This window comes from Oncorhynchus mykiss, chromosome 11 (assembly GCF_057628025.1).
Source record: "Oncorhynchus mykiss isolate SJ-2025 chromosome 11, ASM5762802v1, whole genome shotgun sequence".
In the NCBI taxonomy this organism is placed as follows: domain Eukaryota; kingdom Metazoa; phylum Chordata; class Actinopteri; order Salmoniformes; family Salmonidae; genus Oncorhynchus; species Oncorhynchus mykiss.
This window is the reverse complement of record NC_143032.1, coordinates 64,333,033-64,357,007: the sequence shown is the minus strand read 5'-3', so window position 1 is coordinate 64,357,007 and position 23,975 is coordinate 64,333,033. Positions and strand designations below refer to the sequence as shown.

At 44.0% G+C, this 23,975-nt stretch overlaps 2 protein-coding genes across 7 annotated transcripts in view; one reads left to right on the top strand and one right to left on the bottom strand.

Moving 5' to 3' along the window:
- The window catches only part of ikbkb (inhibitor of nuclear factor kappa B kinase subunit beta), a 33,681-nt gene extending 33,076 nt beyond the window's left edge, over window positions 1-605 (bottom strand). The window contains exon 1 of one of the 3 annotated variants that reach the window (XM_036936066.2): window positions 242-605. Coding sequence is in view for 1 of the 3 variants with exons in the window: in XM_090190918.1 (XP_090047044.1) it covers window positions 280-345 (66 nt within the window). In the remaining 2 variants the exon portion in view is untranslated. Of the gene's footprint in view, window positions 1-147 lie in introns of all 3 variants that reach the window. The other 2 variants (XM_036936068.2, XM_090190918.1) reach the window with 2 other exon arrangements.
- The window catches only part of LOC110536184 (tissue-type plasminogen activator), a 34,924-nt gene that overhangs the window by 348 nt on the left and 10,601 nt on the right, over window positions 1-23,975 (top strand). The window contains exons 1-2 of one of the 4 annotated variants that reach the window (XM_021621799.3): window positions 11,298-11,497; window positions 22,727-22,808. In XM_021621799.3, the coding sequence (XP_021477474.3) occupies window positions 22,746-22,808 (63 nt within the window). In that variant the 5' untranslated portion in view covers window positions 11,298-11,497; window positions 22,727-22,745. Of the gene's footprint in view, window positions 1-11,297; window positions 11,498-20,782; window positions 21,152-22,726; window positions 22,809-23,975 lie in introns of those variants that run through there. The other 3 variants (XM_021621798.3, XM_036936062.2, XM_090190919.1) reach the window with 3 other exon arrangements.

The window sequence follows — 23,975 nt, the reverse complement described above, 5'->3', positions numbered from 1 at the left end:
ACCAGACTTATTGTCAGCAGGCTACAGGAGAACATCAAGTGTATTCTTTATAAAGCAGCAGCACAGCAGTATCATGCGGATAGTTTGTTTCGATTTATAAAAAATAAAAGTATGCTTATATTGTGTTTATAAACTTTACAAGCTTACTAGTTGTTTTCCACTCATTATAGAAGATTACAGCTGGCATTAGGCTTCCCCGATGCTACTGTAATGTAGCACAACTACCGCGAGCACCTCTCACCTTTCTCTCGTGAGTAGTGACTGTAAAATTAGTCCTACCTGAAAAGTAGACTTTGGCCAACGAAAAAAGTTAGTTTGATAATGATAGACGCAGCTACCTAGCATACACTTTTGTTCATGAAAGTAAGCTTCACTTTCTCTCGATTTACTACTGTAGCTGGGGGGGAAAAAATTCTCAAAGTCTACTTCCTGAAAGTCATATTTCCTGTAAACCTGAACGCGGGGTCGGTCCGCCCACAAAGAGCATAGCGTATTCTTTCTTAGTCTGTAGACTGGTACTGCTGATATAGGTCGATGCCTGATACACGGATACAGTAGCTAGGTTCATAATCTCTGTCAGTGTCTCCAATGGAGAATATGTGGCGACTGTTGTCTTAGTTTGGAGTAGGATATCTAAAGAGATAATGTGCCAAATGTGCCAATAGCTGTTATCGTAAGAAAATGATAGGCTGCTAACGTTACATTAAACTAGGGAAGAGATCCAGCTTTTGTCAAATTAACGTGAACAGTTTAAATGTTTTGCATTTAAACATTTTCCTAACCTTAACGCAATTATCCTAACGCAATTATCCTAACCTGCTGTGTAAATTCTCCTAACCTGCAACAAAAGTTCAAATCTGAAGTTAATTTGACAAAAGCTGGATCCCTTCTAGCCATGACACTACAAGAGGTCTGTTCACTCCAGTGGAGTATGGGGGAGGCCTCAAACTGATAAATTATACACTACATGGCCAAAGGTATGTGGACACCCATTCAAATGAGTGTATTTGGCTATTTCAGCCACGCCCGTTTCTGACAAACACTGGCAGTAGACTGGCCTTACTGAAGAGCTCGGTAACTTTCAACATGGCACCGTCATAGGATGCCACCTTTCCTGCAAGTCAGTTAGTAAAATGTCTGCCCTGCTAGCTGCCCCAGTCAACTGTAAGTGTTGTTTATTCTGAGGTGGAAAAATCTAGGAGTAACAACGTCTCAGTGGTAGGCCACACAAGCTCACAGAATGGGACCGCCGAGGGCTGAAGCACATAGCATGTAAAAATCGTCATTCCTCGTTTGCAACACTCACTACCGAGTTTCAAACTGCCCCTGGAAGCAATGTCAGCACAAGAACTGTTCGTTGGGAGCTTCATGAAATGGGTTTCCATGGCCGAGCAGCCTGAGATTACCATGCACAATGCCAAGCGTTGGCTGGAGTGGTGTAAATTTCGCAGCCATTGGACTCTGGAGCAGTGGAAACGCATTCTCTGGAGTGATGAATCACTCTTCACCATCTGGCAGTCCGACAGATGAATCTGGGTTTGGTGGATGCTAGGAAAACGGTACTGCCCCAATGCATAGTGCCAACTATAAAGTTTGGTGGAAGAGGAATAATGGTCTGGGGCTATTCTTCATGGTCGGGATAGACCCGTTAGTTCCAGTGAATTTAAATGTTAACCCTACAACATACAATAACATTCTAGATTATTCTGTGCTTCCAACTTTGTGGCAACAGGGTGGGGAAGGCCCTTTCCGATTTCAGCATTACAATGCCCCAATGCACAAAGGCGAGGTCCATACAGAAGTGGTTTGTAGAGATCGGTGTGAAAGAACTTGACTGGCCTGCACAGAGCCCTGACCTCAACAAAATCGAACACCTTTGACATGAATTGGAACACCGACTGCGAGCCAGGCCTAATCCTCCAACACCAGTGCCTGACCTCACTAATGCTGTCGTGGCTGAATGAAAGCAAGTCCCCGCAGAAATGTTCCAACATATAGTGGAAAGCCTTCCCAGAAGAGTGGAGGCTGTAATCGCAGCAAAGGGGGGACCAACTCCATATTAATGTCCATGATTTTGGAAGTAGATGTTCGATGGTGTTCACATACTTTTGGTCATGTAGTGTACTTAAAAAAAAGAGTACTATTATTATTATTTTACTATGCCCAGCTCATGAGGCCCCTTGATGATGTGAGGCCCAAGGCGATTTCCCCTTCTGCCTAATGGTAAGTCCGCCACTGGTCACCATATTAATCGTATATAAACGCAACATTCAACAATTTAAAAGATTTTACTGAGTTATAGTTCATTTAAGGAAATCAGTCAATTGAAATAAATTCATTAGGCCCTTATCTATGGATTTCACATGACTGGGAATACAGATTGCATCTGTTGGTCACAGATACCTTAAAAATAGATAGAAACGTGGATCAGAAAACCAGTCCGTATCTGGTGTGCAGCACGACATCTCCTTCGCATAGAGTTGATCAGGCTGTTGATTGTGGCCTGTGGAATGTTGTCCCACTCCTCTTCAATAGCTGTGCGAAGTTGTTGGATATTGGTGGGAACTGGAACACGCTGTCGTACATGTAGATCCAGAGCATCCCAAGCTAGCTCAATGGGTGACATGTCTAGTGAGTATGCAGGCCATGGAAGAACTGGGACATTTTCAGCTTCCAGGAATTGTGTGCAGATCCTTGCGACAAAGAAACTTGCATTATCATGCTGAAACGTGAGGGGATGGCTGCGGATGAATGGCATGACAATGGGCCTCAGGATCTCAAATAAAATAACATTTTAATGGTCACATACACGTGTTTAGCAGATGTTATTGCGGGTGTAGCGAAATGCTTGTGCTTCTAGCTCCAACAATGCAGTAATATCTAACAAGTAATATCTAACATTTACACAACCTATACCCAATACACACAAATCTAGTAAAGGAATGGAATTAACAATGTAAAGATATATGGACGAGCAATGTCAGAGCGACATAGAATAAGATACAGTAGAATAGTATAGGATACAGTATATACATATGAGCTGGGTAATGCAAGATATACATTAATAAAGTGACTAGTGTTCCATTTATTAAACTGGCCCGGGATTTCAAGTCTATGTATATAGGCAGCAACCTCTGGTGTGCTAGTGATGGCTATTTAACAGTCTGATGGCCTTGAGAATCAGTTTTTCAGTCTCTCGGTCCCCGTTTGATCCACCTGTACTGACCTCGCCTTCTGGATGATAGCGGGGTGAACAGGCAGTGGCTCGGGTGGTTGTTGTCCTTGATGATCTTTTTGGCCTTCCTGTGATATCGGGTGCTGTAGGTGTCCTGGAGGGCAGGTAGTTTGTCCCCGGTGATGCATTGGGTTGACCGCACCACCCTCTGAAGAGCCCTGCAGTTCCGGGCGGTGCAGTTGCCGACCCAAGCGGTGATACAGCCCGACAGGATGCTCTTTCATTGTGCATCTGTAAAAGTTGTGTTTTAGGTGTGCATTCAAATTGCCATTGGTAAAATGCAATTGTGTTCGTTGTTCGTAGCTTATGCCTGCCCATGCCATATGGGGCACTCTGTTCATCACAACGTTGACATCAGCAAACTGCTCACCCACACAACGCCATACACACTGTCTGCCCGGTACAGTTGAAACCGGGATTAACCTGTGAAGAACACACTTTTCCAGCGTGCCAGTGGCCATCGAAGGGGAGCATCTGCCGACAGAAGTCAGTTACGACGCCAAACTGCAGTCAGGTCAAGACCCTGGTGAGGATGATGAGCATGCAGATTAGCTTCCCTGAGATTGTTTCTGACAGTTTGTGCAGAAATTCTTCAATTGTGCAAACCCTCAGTTTTATCAGCTGTCCGGGTGGCTGGTTTCAGATGATTCAGCAGGTGAAGAAGCCCGATGTGGAGGTCCTGGGCTAGCGTGGTTACACGTGGTCTGCGGTTGTGAAGCCTGTTGGATGTACTGCCAAATCCTCTAAAACGATGTTGGAGGTGGCTTATGGTAAAGAAATGAACATTCAATTATCTGGCAACAGCTCTGGTGGACATTCCTGCAATCAGCATGCCAATTGCACGCTCCCTCAAAACTTGAAGAGAAGTAAGATTTTTGTGCGTCTGGAACATTTCTGGGATCTTTTATTTCAGCCCATGAAACATGGGACCAACACTTGACATGTTGTGTTTATATTGTCTGGTTTTTGGTTTAGTTCTCACCTAAATGTGTTATCACTGCACTTCAACCATTTGAAAGCACAGCAAAGTTGAAATGGAAATGCAATGTTGGATTTTTTGTTTATTTATACAACAACTTAATGTGTTATCAAATCAAACTTTAAATGCACTTTAAATAACATTTTGATTTAATTTAATCCTATTCTTAAAGCTTGAAACCCTAGGCCTATATGTACAGTACCAGTCAAATGTTTGGACACACCTACTCATTCAAGGGTTTTTCCTTATTTGTACTATTTTCTACATTGTAGAATAATAATGAAGACATCAAAACTATGAAATACCACATACGGAATCATGTAGTATTCAAAAAAGTGTTAAGCAAATCAAAATATATATATCACCCTTTGCCTTGATGACAGCTTTGCACACTCCTGGCATTCTCTCAACCAGCTTCATGAGGAATGATTTTCCAACAGTCTTGAAGGAGTTCCCACATATGCTCAGCACTTGTTGGCTGCTTTTCCTTCACTCTGCGGCCCAACTCATCCCAAACCATCTCAATTGGGTTGAGGTCAGGTGATTGTGGAGGCCAGGTCATCTGAGGCAGCACTCCATCACTCTCCTTCATGGTAAAATAGCCCTTACACAGCCTGGAGGTGTGTTTTGGGTCATTGTCCTGTTGAAAAACAAAAGCTAGTCCCACTAGCTTGCAAACCAGATGGGATGGCGTATCGCTGCAGAATGCTGTGGTAGCAATACTGGTTAAGTTTGCCTTGAATTCTAAATAAATCACAGACAGTGTCACCAGCACAGCACCCCCACACCTTAACACCACCTCCTCCATTCTTCACGGTGGGAACCACACATGCAGAGATAATCCGTTCACCTGCTCTGCGTCTCTCAAATCTGGACTCATCAGACCAAAGGACAGATTTCCACCGGTCTAATGTCCATTACTCGTGTTTCTTGGCCCAATCAAGTCTCTTCTTCTTTTTGGTGTCCTTTAGTAGTGGTTTCTTTGCAGCAATTCGACCATGAAGGCCTGATTAACGCAGTCTCCTCTGAACAGTTGATGTTGAGATGTGTCTGTTACTTGAACTCTGTGAAGCATTTATTTGGGCTGCAATCTGAGATGTAGTTAACTCTAATGAACTTATCCTCTGCAGCAGAGGTGACTCTGCGTCTTCCTTTCCTGTGACGGTCCTCATGAGAGCCAGCTTCATCATAGCACTTGATGGTTTTTGCGACTGCACTTGAAGAAACTTTCAAAGTTCTTGAAATTTTCCGTATTGACTGACCTTCATGTCTTAAAGTAATGATGGACTGTTGTTTCTCTTTGCTTATTTGAGCTGTTCTTGACATAATATAGGTCTATCTTCTGTATTCCACCCCTACCTTGTCACAACACAACTGATTGGCTCAAACGCATTAAGGAAAGAAATTCCACAAATTAACAAGGCACACATGTTAATTGAAATGCATTCCTGGTGACTACCTCATGAAGCTGGTTGAGAGAACGCCAAGAGTGTGCAAAGCTGTCATCAAGGCAAAGGGTGGCTACTTTGAAGAATCTCAAATATAAAACATATTTTGATTTGTTTAACACTTTTTTGGTTACCACATGTTTCCATGCGTTATTTCATAGTTTTGATTTATTCACTATTATCCGACAATGTAGAAAATAGTAAAAATAAGGAAAAACCATTGAATGAGTAAGTGTGTCCAAACTTTTGACTGGTACTGTATGTCTATTTTTAGTTGAATCTTGGGTTGAATTGAAACAATAGCTGTTGATGACTTTGAATATGCTATATCGGCCTAAATAGTATCATGGATGATGTATGACTCATAAAGTGTAGTTACATTTCATTTGCTCTGTTACCTACTCTTTGAAATGACTTCGATAGCAAAAGTGAATTTATTTAATTTTTAAGTGGAGGATTCCAGTAAATCATTCTCACGATAGCACATTTGTAGAAGTCAGTGACAAATATCAAAGCTAAGCAGGAACAGGTTTGGTTAGAACCCTGGAAGACCAAAGGGTAGTTGCTGATTGATCACTTCCTCAGTAGGTGCTTCCCAGCCTTTAGTTTTTTCACAGATCTGACATTTTTTCAAAGTCACAAATTAAATATTTTATACAAGGTTTGTCTGTTGAAGATTGGTTACCAAGTTGACATAATCCTGGGGTTGAAATTTCACCCTCATAAGTTTAAATTGACGACTTTTTGCAAATCCAATGTATTTTAAAACAGATTCCATATCACAATATTTTGGCAAATTAAGATGAAACATTGAGTCAGCCAGTTTGTGCCCAGTGGAAAGGCTTGTATGGAATGGGGTGCTCACCTGAGTAAACATAGTCCAAAAAAGAAAAAGGTGAATGTATCTCCCCTAAATACTGCAACAACAAGTCTTACAATAGATTTTGCTCAGATAAAACGTGTCGTTACAGTCTTTATGGAGGATACCACCATGTAAGGCCTTTGCACTGCTTGCAACGATCCTGTCCCCGTATCTTTTGAATGGGCTTGACGATTATATCATAAAATCCGTGAAAATGCGGTCATTTAAGATATGTATAATTTTATATACAATTATATTAGTGTTTGTGGCTGAATTCTCTTCTGCCTGATGCCTTATGACGTTTTTGCTCATTGAATACCATTCAAAAAGTCTACAAAAGTCAGAAAACAACAAGGCTACGGTCAGAGTCGTGTGTATAGGTGGCAGGGAAGTCAGGCACAGGAGAATCAAACTTAATGAAATGGAGTTGTTTAATGACTGTAAACAAAACATAACTCCAAAATGATGAAATAATAAAACAAAGTGGGTACAAGGACCCATCGCGCACCAATACAACACGAAATCTGAACAATAAACAATCTGACTGTAACGATCTTCTTCATCTGAGGAACAATCGGACCAAAACGCAGCGTGGTAAGTGTCCATGTTAATTTAATATCACTGAACACGAAATAACCAAGTGAAACAACGAAATGAAAATCGAAACAGCTCTGTATGGTGAAGAACACAGACACAGAAAACAACTACCCACAAACACCAGGTGGGAACAGGCTACCTAAGTATGGTTCTCAATCAGAGACAACGATAGACAGCTGCCTCTGATTGGGAACCATACCAGGCCAAACACAGAAATACAAAACATAGAACAAAAACATAGAATGCCCACCCCAACTCACGCCCTGACCAAACTAAAATAGAGACATAAAAAAGGAACTAAGGTCAGGACGTGACAGCACCCCCCCCCCCCCCAAATGTGCGGACTCCGGCCGCAAAACCTAAACACATAGGGGAGGGTCTGGGTGGGCATTTGTCCGAGGTGACGGCTCTGGCGCAGGACATGGACCCCACCTTAGTCTTGGCCCACTTAGGTGGCGCCTTTGGAGCGGCGACCCTCGGACTGGGGACCTTTTGCAGCGGGCGCCGGACAGGCGGGAGACTCTGGCGGCGCCCTGGACAGGCGGGAGACTCTGGCGGCGCCCTGGACAGGCGGGAGACTCTGGCGGCGCCCTGGACAGGCGGGAGACTCTGGCGGCGCCCTGGACAGGCGGGAGACTCTGGCGGCGCCCTGGACAGGCGGGAGACTCTGGCGGCGCCCTGGACAGGCGGGAGACTCTGGCGGCGCCCTGGACAGGCGGGAGACTCTGGCGGCGCCCTGGACAGGCGGGAGACTCTGGCGGCGCCCTGGACAGGCGGGAGACTCTGGCGGCGCCCTGGACAGGCGGGAGACTCTGGCGGCGCCCTGGACAGGCGGGAGACTCTGGCGGCGCCCTGGATAGGCGGGAGACTCTGGCGGCGCCCTGGACAGGCGGGAGGCTCTGGCGGCGCCCTGGACAGGCGGGAGGCTCTGGCGGCGCCCTGGACAGGCGGGAGGCTCTGGCGGCGCCCTGGACAGGCGGGAGACTCTGGCGGCGCCCTGGACAGGCGGGAGACTCTGGCGGCGCCCTGGACAGGCGGGAGGCTCTGGCGGCGCCCTGGACAGGCGGGAGGCTCTGGCGGCGCCCTGGACAGGCGGGAGGCTCTGGCGGCGCCCTGGACAGGCGGGAGGCTCTGGCGGCGCCCTGGACAGGCGGGAGGCTCTGGCGGCGCCCTGGACAGGCGGGAGGCTCTGGCGGCGCCCTGGACAGGCGGGAGGCTCTGGCGGCGCCGGACAGGCGGGCGGCTCTGGCGGCTCCGGACAGGCGGGAGACTCTGGCGACTTGGACAGGCGGGCGGCTCTGGCGGCTCCGGACAGACGGGAGAACCTGGAGGGAGGAGACGGAGAGACAGCCTGCTGCGTGGGGCTGCCACAGGACCCACCAGGCTGGGGAGACCTACAGGAGGCCAGGTCAGGACATGACACTGACAAACATATGAGGGGAAACAGAGGGTTAAATACACAACAGGTAATGAATTGGATTGAAACCAGGTGTGTAGTAAAACAAGACAAAACCAATGGAAAATGGATCAATGATGGCTTGAAGACCGGTGACGTCGAGTGCCGAGCACCGCCCGAACAAGGAGAGGCTTCGACTTCGGCAGAAGTCGCGACAGATACTTCCTGGAAAACGACATGACTCTTTCATACGTATAGTGATCTAAGGCCTATTTGACTAGTGTCATAATACAATTGGCTCATTCATCCCCCCTCCTCTCCCATGTAACTATTGCCCAGGTCGTTGCTGTAAAAGAGAATTTGTTTTCAGTCAATTTACCTGGTAAAATAAGGGTTAAAAATATATCTAAAATAATTTATAATAATTATAATAATGAAAAATCACTGTACAATGTCTACTTGGAAAATACCCTACCATGGTGTTCGGAGTATTCAAGCTATGCAATGACATTGCCTTAATTGTCAACTGTAAGATAATGATGCAATCAATGACTGTTCAGCAGATTCTCGACACTCAAAACCTCAGTTTTCAAGAGAATCCCCTGTTTGTAATGAAAACATTATCACATTTCCACATCAACAAACAACATGAAACATCCTCCCTACATCCGGCTGACGTGTATCACTTTGGTTCCCATACTGTATACATGCTTTTATTTATATGCAAAAGCTCCATGCGTATGGCGTAGATATATATTTTTTACACTAGTAATGTGTGATTTGTAGGTGCATAGACCCCCTCACTGAGTAGCCTGTTTTGAGAAACTATTTCCTGTTTACGTTTACTAAATATGGTGTTGTTTCCTAGGCTAGTGCTGTTTGTTTAATATGGTGTTTTGTAAAAAGGCCTAGCAGCCTCACAATTACAATACAGGTGCCTTTGGCCTAAATTAACTACACAAAACTATGCATTTTAGTAGAGGTAAAAGTGTATAGCTGTCTCTTTATGTAATTCCAAATCACAGGAGGTTGGTGGCACCTTAACTGGGGAGGACGGGCTCATGGTAATGTCTGGAATGGTATGAGTGGAATGCTATCAAATACATCAAACACATGGTTTCCATGTGTTTGATGCCATTCCATTTGCTCTGTCTCCACCACTATTACGAGCTGTCCTCTCCTCATCAGCCATCTGTGTTCCAAATGTGCATGTCTTAAATTTACAAAAACCTGGGTTTTAGGCCTAATACTTTCACCAAGTTGTATTACATGTGCTACGTGCTTCTAACAGGAGGTCAAAACTACTGCATCACATTTTATTGGTATTGTGGTCATGGCATTGCATTAATTAGGGGAAATGATTTTGTTGACATGGCTTGGTGTCATAATTTTATCCTTATTCATCAAGTAGTACACAACCGCCTTGTCAGACCATGAGTGATAAACATGTGTGTGTGCACTGTGTTTGTGTACTGTAAATATGTGGTGTCCTCATTAAACACTGGTGACTCCATACTAATCTAACATAGATGGAATTGACAACGAGGCGACAGAGTGTTAGTCCAGAGTGTTAGTCCACAATTAGTCCAGTGTTCGCTAAATAATTTCCTTTACAAAAATGTAATAAAAGTTGAACAACTTCAGCCATATTCTCCTCAACAGCACACAAGGACTAATAATAATGTATTTATTTATATAAAATCATACACTGACACATTTTGATGTCTTTGACTTGTCGCAGCCCTCTGATGTGGAGTTGCAATGAAGGCGGTCGTCGTCGCCGGCCTACTAGCTGCCACCGATCCCCTTTTCTATTTCAGTTAGTTTTGTCTGATTAGTTTCACCTGTTTCTTGTTTGGGTTTTGTTTTGGGCTATTTAAACTCGGTATGCCCACCTGCTTTTGTGCGGGCTAGTTTTTCCTGTTCATGTGTGTGGATTTCTTTTTTTCCGGACGGTTTCGTCCTGTTTGTTGGAGTTGGTTATTTCGCCCTTGTGTTTGGCGTGACCGTTACTCTGTTCCTGGAATAAAAACCCACGTTTGAACTAACTCTGCGCCTGACTCCTCCACCCACTAATCCTAGAAGCCGTGACAGAAGCCCGCACCACCGACATGGAGTCAGCAGGAGCAGCGACCGCGCGTCCTCCATCACACGGCCATCCTCCATCGGATCGTTTCGTCGATGGACCAAATGATGGAGAGGATGGAGCGATGGGAGAGGAGTGGTCTCCCGACATCAACCCCAGCTCCCCCACAGACGACGTAACCCACTCCTCCTCCGGCGGCGTCCGGTCCCAGCGCGTTGCATCTCGCGCCCCCGAGGGAGTACGATGGAGCCGCGGCTGGGTGCCAGGGATTTTTGCTCGAGCTCTACCTGGCTGCAGTTCGAATGTGAGCCTCCTCGTCTCCTGTCTGACAGGTAGAGCCCTGGAATGGGCCAACGCAGTCTGGAACGGCCCAGACTCTGGCAGGGGATTCGCCACTAACTGGATTTCCATTGGTACTGAACCCACCCACAGTCTTTACCCTGGCCTGGTCAGGAGCCTTGGGGAGGCCAATTCCAAACAGCTGCAGAGTATAAACTCAGGTTGCGAAGAATTTAATCACTAATAACATCAGATTTGCAACCAAGATCAACTGAAGTCTGTACAAGACAAATATTCACTTTATTAGAATATGATAGATTTTTCTTAATCAACCCTTCAATGTTGAGCCAAAGACGGGTTCAGTTTCATGTTTGTGTGTGTGTGTGTCACGTAAAGGCCTGGGTGCCTTTGAGTCACACTTCCGGAGAACAATGTAATACGTAAAAATGGTCAAATCATGTAGTAATCCAAACAGCCCCCCCTTCAGCGGAAATAGCCGAGGCTAGGATAAAAACCGAGAAGCACAGCAGTTATCACACTTCATTGTCAATATCCTCCGATAATTGTTTCTAGAGGTAGATTCAGAACTAGCAACATACCATACACAAGGACAAGGTAAGGATATTCATGTTTTCCAGATTTTAATGGTTATGTACTGGCTATGCTAAAAGTCATTGATTGCATTAGGCTACAACATTTGCTAATTGTTTTCTGTGAAGCATGCCGGGACAAATTATTTCAAATGGAATGTCAAATATTATATGATTAGGCTATTATATGATTAGGCTATATCATTATGAGCGCAGTCTCACATACAGACAGTAGGTTGTGGTCCCGGATGCTTGTAGGTGCTTATATCTTCTCTAGATGGGTTTATGTCGTTTGTTCTACACTTTGTGTCCCTTAATTTACTTTACCTGGAATATGGACCAATTCAATCCCTTCTAGATATAACGTATGTCCTTTGGGGTAGTGTATTGGAGGGTATATACGCAGGTATATGCCGTAAACCCACTTTTCGTGGGCATTGTGTGCTCACTTCTTAATCCCCGTGATGCGTATCAAAGTAGATTAGTGGAGGTATGCGACGTATCAATTAATAAAGCTGATGGAACAGATCAGAACGGTTAGTTTAAAATGTTGATCAACTATTATGTCTTCACATGTGAAGCACAGCAAGGTGCACACTGCGGTGGTAGACCTACGCGCAAATGTTCCAAGAGAAATTGTAGGCTATTGACTTTATTTTTTATTTTCGATTCGGTTACACGCATCATACGCGGACCACAAGCCTCCCAGGCGGTAGTACGGCTGCACCCTCATCGGTTGAATGGTGTCAGTAAACCTCGGCATTTTTTATTCCATATCGTAGACTTAATGAAAGTTTAACAAATGTACCATTTTGAAAATACACATACATCGCATACTTAATAATACCATTTATTCCACATTGGAGACTCCAATTAAAGGAACGCTTCAAATATGTAGTCAGCAAACTCCATTTATGAAATACAAATACTCAATTGATTAATCAATCAAATTTATTTTATAAAGCCCTTTTTACATAAGCAGTTGTCACAAAGTGCTTAACAATAACCAGCTTAAAAGCCCAAAGAACAAGCTAGTAAAACAGGAATTTAGGTAGAAACGCAGAGGAACGAGGATGGGGGGGTGGGCAGTCCTCTTCTGGGTGGAGATGAGAGTACATGTCCGTTAAGGACAGATCTTTCTTCAAAATGTTCAGACATTCATAGATGACCAGCAGGATCAAATAATAATCACAGTGGTTATAGAGGGTGCAACAGATTTGTACCTCAGGAGTACATGTCAGTTGGCTTTTTATAGCCAAGCATTCAGAGGTTGAGAGAAAGATGGTCGAAACATCACATAATGGCATTTATCCTATATTGGGGACTGAATTATAGGACCGTTTCAAATATGTAGTCTGCAAACTCAACGGAATAAGGGCAGAAAGCAAATATGTACGCTCTTGGCTGCTATTGTGTAGGCTAGTTATTCTGTTACTTGCAGAGCATGTAGATCTCGTGCATTTTATGTCTGTGCCATTTTCTTCTCACCTGATGTTGGTTGTCTCCACACCTTGGCACATGTAGGCTATGTGCACTCTTAGGGGGGAAAAAATGGATCTTTGGCTGTACCCATAGGAGAACCCTTTTTGGTTCCAGGTATAAATAACCCTTTTGGGTTTCATATAAAACCCTTTCCACAGAGGGTTCTACATGGAACCCAAAAGGGTTTCAACTTGAACCAAAAAGGGTTCTCCTTTGGGGAGAGCCGAATAATCCTTTTGAAACCCTTTTTTCTAAGAGTGCGGGGAAGTGAAAGAGTGACTGAGCCAGCCAAGAGCAATAGTGCAATAGTCACCTAGTTCTTACTCAGTAATTAAGTCAAATACTTCTGACCATACCCTGCCACATCTATCTCTTCCACATTCCTCTCTCCCCTTTCACACCCACACTCATCTCACTCTTTCTCCATCGCACCACATCACTCCATTTCTCTCTTCATCCCCCTCTCCACCTGATGCTCTTGCATTCTTTCACTACTGTAATCCCCCTCTCCATCCCTCCACCTGTCTCCATTCTTCTCTTCATCCCTCTCCACCTGATGCTCTTGCATTCTTTCACTACTGTAATCCCCCTCTCCATCCCTCCACCTGTCTCCATTCTTCTCTCTTTATCCCCCTCTCCACCTGATACTCCCCTCACATTCTGTTTCATACCGTCATCTCTCTCCCACCTCTCTTTGCATTCATCTCATTACCCCTCCCTTCACCTGATACTCCCATAGCACATACTGTATCACTTCTTCATCTGTCACTTCACTCAGTAATCCACAGCTCTGGAATGAGGTCATTCTAAAATTTCTTGTTGCAATAGTTCACATTCAAAAACTACAATAACAAGTGAAAGCAGTTGTGAATCAGTGTTCCTTCAGATAACAGAACAGAGATTACACAATGTTTCTAGGAATGTGGTTCCCTGGAGTCAGCTGTGTGTTAGATCCACCCTTTGACTGACTAGCCCTGTATGGAATTGTAGGTTTAAAGCAGCTAGTTTAACTTGGGAATTCCTCTGGATAGCTTTTGTCAATACTAGAGCGCACCCCTATTGTCCTCCGATACAAGGTGACTGAACAAGACAAACCTGAAGTGGCTCACATGCACCACCTACAGGACAGGGTCACTTCCAGGAACTGGCTGATCATTAATGGGCAGCATTGTAGTCCAAACTCAGCAATGTTGCCAAGTAACACGTTGATCCCGGACCATTAATTATGGATCGGTGCATTTAGTGCATTCTTTGTGGTGGCTGGGCTGGTGTTTTAGGCCAGGGGGCCTCTCAGTGCTTTTGCTGACCTGATTCACAGGTCAAGAGCCCGGTATAGCAGGCATAGCTCCAGCCAAGTAGCTTACTATCCCTAAGTAACACAGTGTCATGACAGTGTTAGATCAGTTGTCATAAGCAGACATCAGCTCTCATGACATGTTATATCTTTGACAGCCACTAACATAGTATAGACCTTATGACTGAGGGTTCAAGTGTTGGGAATAACATATCCAGTGAATCTTCCCCAAAAAGTAATGTGGAGACATGGAAAATAAGGCTATTTTAGAGTATTGGAACCAAACCTAAAGAAGGAAAGGAAGATAATTAGCTAGAACCAAACCAGAGTTCTGTGTCATTGTTTATCAAACTGGTTCAATGTGATGCTAATCAGATTACGCCTATGGCTGCCTGCTTTCTCTCAGTGAAGAATAAACATAACTTTGGCATGTGTGCATGTACAGTCACATACGCCCATCCATACACACAACTTCCTCTGTCTACAACTATTTACTTAATTTCAATTAAATTCATGAAGCTTTATTGGTATGAAAAGTGAAGGAACTTACATTGCCACATATTTTACCAACAGCAACATCAGTACCAAGGCTTGGTACACTTTAAAGATGTTTCCTGTTTCTTTGTCCTCGTTCTAGCAGCTGTAGGTCAGTATTTCAAAAAATCCTTCTATTCAGTTTGATCACTGTTCAGATTTTTGACTAGACATTTTACATTGGAGTCATTTAGCAGACGCTCTTATCCAGAGCGACTTACTAACTGCATTAATTTTAAGATGGCTAGGTGGGACAACCACACATCACAGTCATAGTAAGTCAATCATTCCTCAATAAAGTAGTTATCAGCAAAGTCAGAGCTAGTCAGGTGTAAAAAATAAATAAAAAAAGTGAGTGTTAGTTCACAGGGAGGGGTCGGGGTGAGCAGGGGGTAATGTAGGATTATTTAAGATACGATTTGCATGGGAAGGTTGAACACCAGGTGGGCTGCAGCGTTCTGGATAAGTTGCAGGGGTTTGATGGCACAAGTGGGGAGTCCAGCCAACAGCGAATTGCAGTACTCCAGACGGGAGATGACAAGTGCCTGGATTAGGAACTGCGCTTCTTCCTGTGTGAGGTAGGGTTGTACTCTACAGATGTTGTTGAGCATGACCCTACAGGAGCGAGTCCCTGCTTTGATGTTTGCAGAGAACGACAGGGTCATGCCAAAGTTCTTCGCACTCTGGGAGGGGGACACCGTGGCGTTATCAACCGTGATGGCGAGGTCTTGGAAAGGACATCCCCGGGAGGAAGAGCAGTTCAGTCTTGTTGAGCTTGAGGTGGTGGGCTGACATCCAAATGGAGATATCTGCTAGGCAGGTTGAGGTGCATGTCTCTGGGTGTCAGTAGGGGGGGGGAGGACAAAAGTATATAGTTGAGTGTCATCCGCATAGCAATGATAGTAGAGGCCATGTGAGGATATGACAGAGCCGAGTGACTTGGTGTATAAAGAGAACAGGGCCTAGAACCGAGCCCTGGGGAACACCAGTAGTGAGAGTACGTGGTGCAGGTACAGATCCTCTCCACGTCACCTGGTAGGAGTGACCTGCCAGGTAGGATGCAATCCAAGCGTGTGCAGAGTCTGAAACGCCCAGCCCTGAGAGGGTGGAGAGGAGGATCTGATGGTTCATGGTGTTGAAGGCAGTAGATAGATTTAGGAGGATGAGAACATGTACACAGTCAGCTTTGGCAGTGTGGAGAGATTCCACTAGAGTACTGCAAATGCTGTGCTGAGTTGTCTAGCCCTGTCCTCTGATTCCTAACATTTAACACTTTCTTTCCTATTTCCCTCGAGAGGTTAAATGGCCGCTGATTAGTCTCTACCTGCTGTACCAGTACTGTGGTCACTGGTCAGCAAATCACACATCCTTACTGTACAGGTCAGCTCGCTAGACTCATCCTCACACAGACTGACAGGGGGAGAAGGAGCTGTGCTCAGCACTTAGACAACTCTGTTACTATAATTACAGTTCTGCTTTATGACTGAACTCTAATAGAACATGAGTTGCATCAGTAGAACGGATGTGGCCTGTGTGTGGGGGCCTGTGTGTTGCCTCAGTCTATCATTAGTTAAGCTCCAATCACAGTTTAACAGCCTCATCTTCTTACCATAACTCAGACTTGACCTACTGTTGTAAGAGAGCTACATCCCTCATGGGTGTGTAGGGAATATATTGTCATACAACACAATCAAAAGAAACCATTAACTAACTGGGACAGACCATTGCCTTCTAATCCCTGCTAGAAAATGAGGTAGCCCTTTCCTGCAGTCAATGACCAAAAACAACCTCTTTGGCCTCATTGGTGGAATGTTCATATTTTTCAAAATTTCATAATAACATTTAGTTTTTAAAGACGGAAATCCTGTGTTTCTATGTTTAAACAGTTTTGTTATATTTTAGTCTTCTGAGATGTACTGTATATAAAGTGTAATATTGGGATGCAAACTCAATGTAATACTAGTAGAAAGAGGAGGAAGGGAAGTGCTACTAAGGTACACAATAGTACATTTTGGTAGATAAAGGTGCTCTTTGGTGAAAGGGGTAAATTGGTCATCAAAAAGAAAGGAGGAGCAAGGCACTCTTCATATAATTGATTAAAATGCCTTCATTAGTATGGCATGTTCAATTAAAACAGTTTTTAAAAACCGACGCGTTTCGGCTGCATGGCCTTCATCAGGGAGTACAAAAAAAAGGAGTACAATGTCCTCTTTTGAACAGCTTTTCAATTAGCCCTAATTGGAAGAGGGAGTGGTTACACAATTGATTGGACACACCTAGTAAACAATACTATACACATTAAAAGGTGCAATACTGTAGCTAAGTTATCATAAATACAACTCCAAGCTAGAAGTATCAGAACACTTAAAGGTAGTTCTAACCTTAAATATGACTGGGAGAAGTGTCAAGAATAAGAAAGCAATATAGTCCATAGTACACTAGAACACAGCAAAACATGAACAACAACAGTCTAAACATAGCTGAGGGCAATTGAGCAAAATGTCCACTAGATGACAGCAAATGGACTAATCACAACCTTACAGGAAGGGTGAGAAATACAGATCTTAATTTAAACCAGGGTATTTAGTGGCCTGCACTTTGTACATCCATATCTTCATTTAAACCAGGGTATTTAGTGGCCTGTAGTTTGTAAATCCATATCTTCATTTAAACCAGGGTATTTAGTGGCCTGCAGTTTGTACATCCATATCTTCATTTAAACCAGGGTATTTAGTGGCCTGTAGTTTGTAAATCCATATCTTCATTTAAACCAGGGTATTTAGTGGCCTGCAGTTTGTACATCCATATCTTCATTTAAACCAGGGTATTTAGTGGCCTGTAATTTGTAAATCCAGATCTTCATTTAAACCAGGGTATTTAGTGGCCTGTAGTTTGTAAATTAAAAACTTTCCCTTTGGTTTAACTGTTTAAGACGGTCCCCTTTTCTAATAGAGGCCGGAACATGATCAATACCCATAGCTTGTAGGGAGGCAGGGTTGCCATGGTGTAGGGACTTGTAGTGCCTTGCCATGGTGTAAGGACTTGTAGTGTCTTGCCATGGTGTAGGGACTTGTAGTGTCTTGCCATGGTGTAAGGACTTGTAGTGCCTTGCCATGGTGTAAGGACTTGTAGTGCCTTGCCATGGTGTAAGGACTTGTAGTGCCTTGCCATGGTGTAAGGACTTGTAGTGCCTTGCCATGGTGTAAGGACTTGTAGTGCCTTGCCATGGTGTAAGGACTTGTAGTGCCTTGCCATGGTGTAAGGACTTGTAGTGCCTTGCCATGGTGTAAGGACTTGTAGTGCCTTGCCATGGTGTAAGGACTTGTAGTGCCTTGCCATGGTGTAAGGACTTGTAGTGCCTTGCCATGGTGTAAGGACTTGTAGTGCCTTGCCATGGTGTAAGGACTTGTAGTGCCTTGCCATGGTGTAAGGACTTGTAGTGCCTTGCCATGGTGTAAGGACTTGTAGTGCCTTGCCATGGTGTAAGGACTTGTAGTGCCTTGCCATGGTGTAAGGACTTGTAGTGCCTTGCCATGGTGTAGGGACTTGTAGTGCCTTGCCATGGTGTAGGGACTTGTAGTGCCTTGCCATGGTGTAGGGACTTGTAGTGCCTTGCCATGGTGTAGGGACTTGTAGTGCCTTGCCATGGTGTAGGGACTTGTAGTGCCTTGCCATGGTGTAGGGACTTGTAGTGCCTTGCCATGGTGTAGGGACTTGTAGTGCCTTGCCATGGGGTAGTCGTCATTGCCTACCCGTATGGCGTACTTGTGTTCCACTAAGCGGTCTTGAAGGCGTCTCTTTGTCCTTCCAATGTAGAACACCTTGCACTGTGGACATTCCAATCTATAGATGACATGAGTGGTTTTACAGTTAATGAAATGCTTGATGTAATACTCCATTTTGGAAGCTGTGTCAACAAAATACTTCTTCTGTGCAATATTACTGCAATGGTTACATTTAAAAGAGCCCTTGGGTTTGTGGTCGAGCCCAGTTTGAGAGTCACCCGGAAGATAACTGGACTAATTTGTCATTTTAGGGTAGGACATCTCTTAAAGCTTATGACTGGTGGCTCAGGAAAGACTTGGCGTAGTAGCGTATCACTTTGGATGATTCCCCAATTATTTAATGATCCTTTTAATGTTCTCTGCTTCAATTCTGTATTTTGTAACAAAATACACTCTCTCTGATGTATCACGAGGCACTCCCCTTCACAACAATTTCTCTCTGTCAAGTAATCCAGCCCTTATACCAGCATCTTTCAGGACCTGAACGCTATAGCCCCGATTCAAGAAGCGATTCTCCAATTCAGCAGATTTGACACTAGTCTGTTTTCTGATCGCAAATTCTGCGGACTCTTTGAATTGGCCATATGGAATATTCTCTTTTAGCCTTTTGGGGTGAAAGCTGTCTGCCCTCAGAATGGTATTCCCATCTGTAGGCTTCCTAAAGATTGATGTGTGCAAACAACCTTGGTCATTTTTACTAATGTCGAGGTCCAAAAAATAAATTTGATCCTTGCTGTACTCCATAGTTAGTTTGATAGGGTTAATGTTGTTAAGGTATTGGTGGAAGGAAATAAGGTAATCTTCTGAGCCGGACCAAAACAGGCAAACATCATCAATATATCGTCCCCACCATATAATCTGGTCAAAGAAATGGTTATCAGAAGGATCCAAAATGAAGTCCTTTTCCCATTTACCCAAGTACAAACCAGCATAGGAAGGGCTGTACTCCCATGGCACACCCTTTGACCTGTTTAATACAGTCCTGAAAGATAAAGGTGTTATGATTAAGAGTCTATTCAGTCAGTGAGACAATTAATTCTGTAGGAGGCATCTCAGTCTCAGGTCGGGTACTCAAGAAATGGTGCATAGCTGCCAAACCTTGTTCATGTTCAATGGTGGTGTATAGAGACCACATCCATGGTGACTAAAAAGGAAGCTGTATCTATATTGTTCAATCCCTTCATTTTGTTCAACACATCTGGTATCTTGAAGATAGGCTGGGAGTGATGTCAGAACAGGGTTAATAAAGTAATCAATGTACTTAGATGGGTTCTGTCAGACTTTCATTACCACTGATGACTGGTCTGCTGGGGGTTTTCAAGATGTTTGTGGACCTTTGGAAGAAGGTAAAAGAAGCCATAAGCAGACTGACATCAAATGTATTTAAACTCCTTGTCTGAAATGTAGCCCTTCTCCTTAGCTTCTGTGAGGATCCCTTTCAGGTCAGTTTTTAGGTCCTCTGTAGGGTTGAAGGTAAGATTGGTAGAATTCATTGTCTAATTGACGATAGGCTTCTGTCACGTCTTTACTCCACACTACTGTGGCACCACCTTTGTCTGCTTTTTTTTAACCACAATCTGTTCATTTTTGGACAATGATTCAACTGCATTCTGCTCTGTCTTAGAAAGATTACGTTGTGTTTGGTTGGAGTCAATTTTACCCTTAAACAGTTTCTCCACATCAAAATGTAATACGTTTCAACTCTATCTGACATGGTACAGGTGTCTTTTTAAAGCCCATACCCATGTGTATGAGGTGTGTACTTTTGTTTCAAAGTAGATTTGTTCAAGACTACCAATAATCACTGTGTGACCCTGATTTAGACCACTGCAGTAGGTTTTAAAGTCATCAACAAACAACATGCTGACTTAAGAGATGTTCTTGTTATCTTTTAAACCTCTACCAACATACGGGTGTGCAACTGTCTGAGTGTGTGGGTTTAAACATGTGCATGTGTCTGTTGGCTCTTGTAAGCGCTGGTTTAGTAGGATCATTGCCAGACCACAAACCAGTCCTACACAGACACACTGCATTGTGGGATTGTCAGACAGCAGCTGATAATCCTGTGGTGTCTGACTGCACCCACACGTTTGTATGTGTATTTGTGTGTGATAGACACATGTTAATGATGGAGGACAGGCACTAGGCGTGTGTGTGTGTGTGACAGATAAAACATGAAAGTGAGTGACGTCAGGCACACAGGCTCAATGTTGGCAGGAAACATATGGCCTGGTCTGATAGGCCAGGGGAGGGACAGTAGGGGACCAGCGCAACTCATGCTCTGCCAAAGAGGCTCAGCTAAGGGTAGCCCAAGTAAACCAGGAGTGACAAACAACTGGCTTGAAAGGGGTATGTACTCTGCTCTGTCTGTGTGTAAGTCCCACACATCTTGCAGAGTCATCCCAGTGAAAGACTCAGGGAGTCTGTGTTCCAGGAAAATCTACTCTTTGCAACTGGTGAGTTGATTAGCTTCATGTTTCTGAGCAGTGCGTGTGTGTGCACAGTTTGACCTCATTTATAACAACACCAGCCCAATCAGCCACAGGGGATTAGAAAAACCATCAGCCAGATGTGGTGTATGTCGGTAGGTAAGGTTTATGTATTGGTCTTGGTCCCATGCAATGACCACAGTGCTGTAGTCTTCCTCAATCCCTTTTCACTCTTTCCATCTTTAACTTTACGTTTTTCTCTTTTGTCATTCCCTCTGTCTTCCCTTTCTCCCTCTCCCTCTCTCTCTCTTTATGTGTGAGTCATGGTTAGTCACAGTTGAGAGGCTTTGGGGCCTAAAAGGGTTCTGCAGTGCATCTCTAGTCTGATGTGTGTTTTCAGAGAACTAGGTTAATTTACATTTATTCCCATGCTTATTTTATTGCAGTGACTGTGATATGTATTTGTCTTACCTTCCCTAGTTGTAAGTTGCTCTGTGAAATTACTAAAATGTATATGTAAAATTCCATTAGCACATGCTCTTATCCAGCATCCTTCAGTATTACCAAATAGCACGATCATCACACCATCACCACACATTTAAAAACACAAAAGTTTGTGTGTCAGATTCAACTAAGTGTGTATTCTGGTTACAAAACGTAGCAAACTCTATAGTAGTGCAACAAACTTTTTGGAAAGCCGGCTTAGTGGTGTCAAACTCTGTAAAGTTTCCGTTTTCTCTCTTGTCCTCATCTGTTTGTCATTAGTCATTCTACCCGTCCATACATCTGTACTCCTGTTTAGAAACTGCTTCCATATTGTATTGGTGTGTTGGGAGAGGGCTTTAGCAACGTTTTATGAGTTCACACAGTTTACTTTAGTCATTTGTACACACACACACACACACGTGAGCTTGTGAGACTACTCCTCGGTGGCAAACTGTGCTTAGTTTGTCACTGTTCTCTGTCCCTCAGGACTAACCCTAAGCTTAAATAGCCTTTGTCCTCATGGGGAAATGTTCCTTGTTTTACTATGCTTGTGGGGACTTCCAGTACCAACGAGGATAGTAATAACGAGGAAAGTAATTGTAAATAAGAATTTGTTGTTAACTGACTTGCCCAGTTAAAGGATTTTTATTCTTTTAAATACAAGCCCCCACACAGTGACCTATTCAAAGCGAACTACAGTCAGTCATATATGCATGCATTTTACGTAAGGGTGGCCCCTGGAATCAAACCCACAATCCTGGCGGTGCAAGCGTCATGATCTACCAACTGTGCTACAGAGGACCGCACATGCACACACACACACGCGCGTGCACACACGAGCACTGCTTTAATTTCCTTCCTGTATATCAGTAGGCCTAAAAGGCTTCACAGGAAATCACAACTTCAAGGAATCAGAAATGCCCGCCAATTCCCCAAAACGTTCCACCTATCCCACCATTTCCCTCTGTCTTACTCAAAGGAAGGGTCAGGGTTAGAGGAAGGGGTAGTATTAAGTCCATCCATCCTCTACTCACATCAGAGTAGCATGCTCGTGACATTGAACCTATTGTTCACTAGGCGTTGGCTTTTTTTGTTCTATTTTTCATAAGTTGTGACTGTGTCCAAGGGATGTTGAGTGCTTGATGTATGTACCCAATGACTTGACTTGTCCTGAATCAACCAAAACAGTCTTTCTTCACATGGCTTAGTACAGTCTTCAATCATTTGTATTTATTTTCCATCAGAAAAGATCCAAACACAGCCATGGCCAGAGTATTGGGGATGCTGCTCCTCCTGTCCGCTCTCTGCTACTCCCTAGCGGACAAAGTAGGTACCACATCCACTGCACTAACCACAGCTCCAGGTAGAAGTTGCCCTTAGGTGCAGATCTAGGATCAGCTTCACCTATAGGGCCAACTTCACCTCGTAAAATGCACAAGGTGAAAAATGCTAAACTGACCTTAGATCAGAGTCTAGAGTAAACTTCATCACTACTGTTGCCATTCAGACAATACAGTGGTGGGGGGGGGGAGTAGTATTTAGTCAGCCACCAATTGTGCAAATTCTCCCACTTAAGAAGATGAGAGGCCTGTAATTTTCATCATAGGTACACTTCAACTATGACAGACAAAATGAGAAAAAAAATCCAGAAAATCACATTGTAGGATTTTTAATGAATTTATTTGCAAATTATGGTGGAAAATAAGTATTTGGTCACCTACAAACAAACAAGATTTCTGGCTCTCACAGACCTGTAAATTCTTCTTTAAGAGGCTCCTCTGTCTTCCACTCGTTACCTGTAATGGCACCTGTTTGAACTTGTTATCAGTATAAAAGACACCGGTCCATAACCTCAAACAGTCACACTCCTAACTCCGCTATGGCCAAGACCGAAGAGCTGTCAAAGGACACCAGAAACAAAATTGTAGACCTGCACCAGGCTGGGAAGACTGAATCTGCAATAGGTAAGCAGCTTGGTTTGAAGAAATCAACTGTGGGAGCAATTATTAGGAAATGGAAGACCATACAAGACCACTGATAATCTCCCTCGATCTGGGGCTCCACGCAAGATCTCACCCCGTGGGGTCAAAATGATCACAAGGACAGTGAGCAAAAATCCCAGAATCACATGGGGGGACCTAGTGAATGACCTGCAGAGAGCTGGGACCAAAGTAACAAAGCCTACCATCAGTAACACACTACGCCGCCAGGGACTCAAATCCTGCAGTGCCAGATGTGTCCCCCTGCTTAAGCCAGTACGTGTCCAGGCCCGTCTGAAGTTTGCTAAAGAGCATTTGGATGATCCAGAAGAAGATTGGGAGTGTCATATGGTCAGATGAAACCAAAATATAACTTTTTGGTAAACTCAACTCGTCGTGTTTGGAGGACAAAGAATGCTGAGTTGCATCCAAAGAACACCATACCTACTGTGAAGCATGGGGGTGGAAACATCATGCTTTGGGGCTGTTTTTCTGCAAAGGGACCAGGACAACT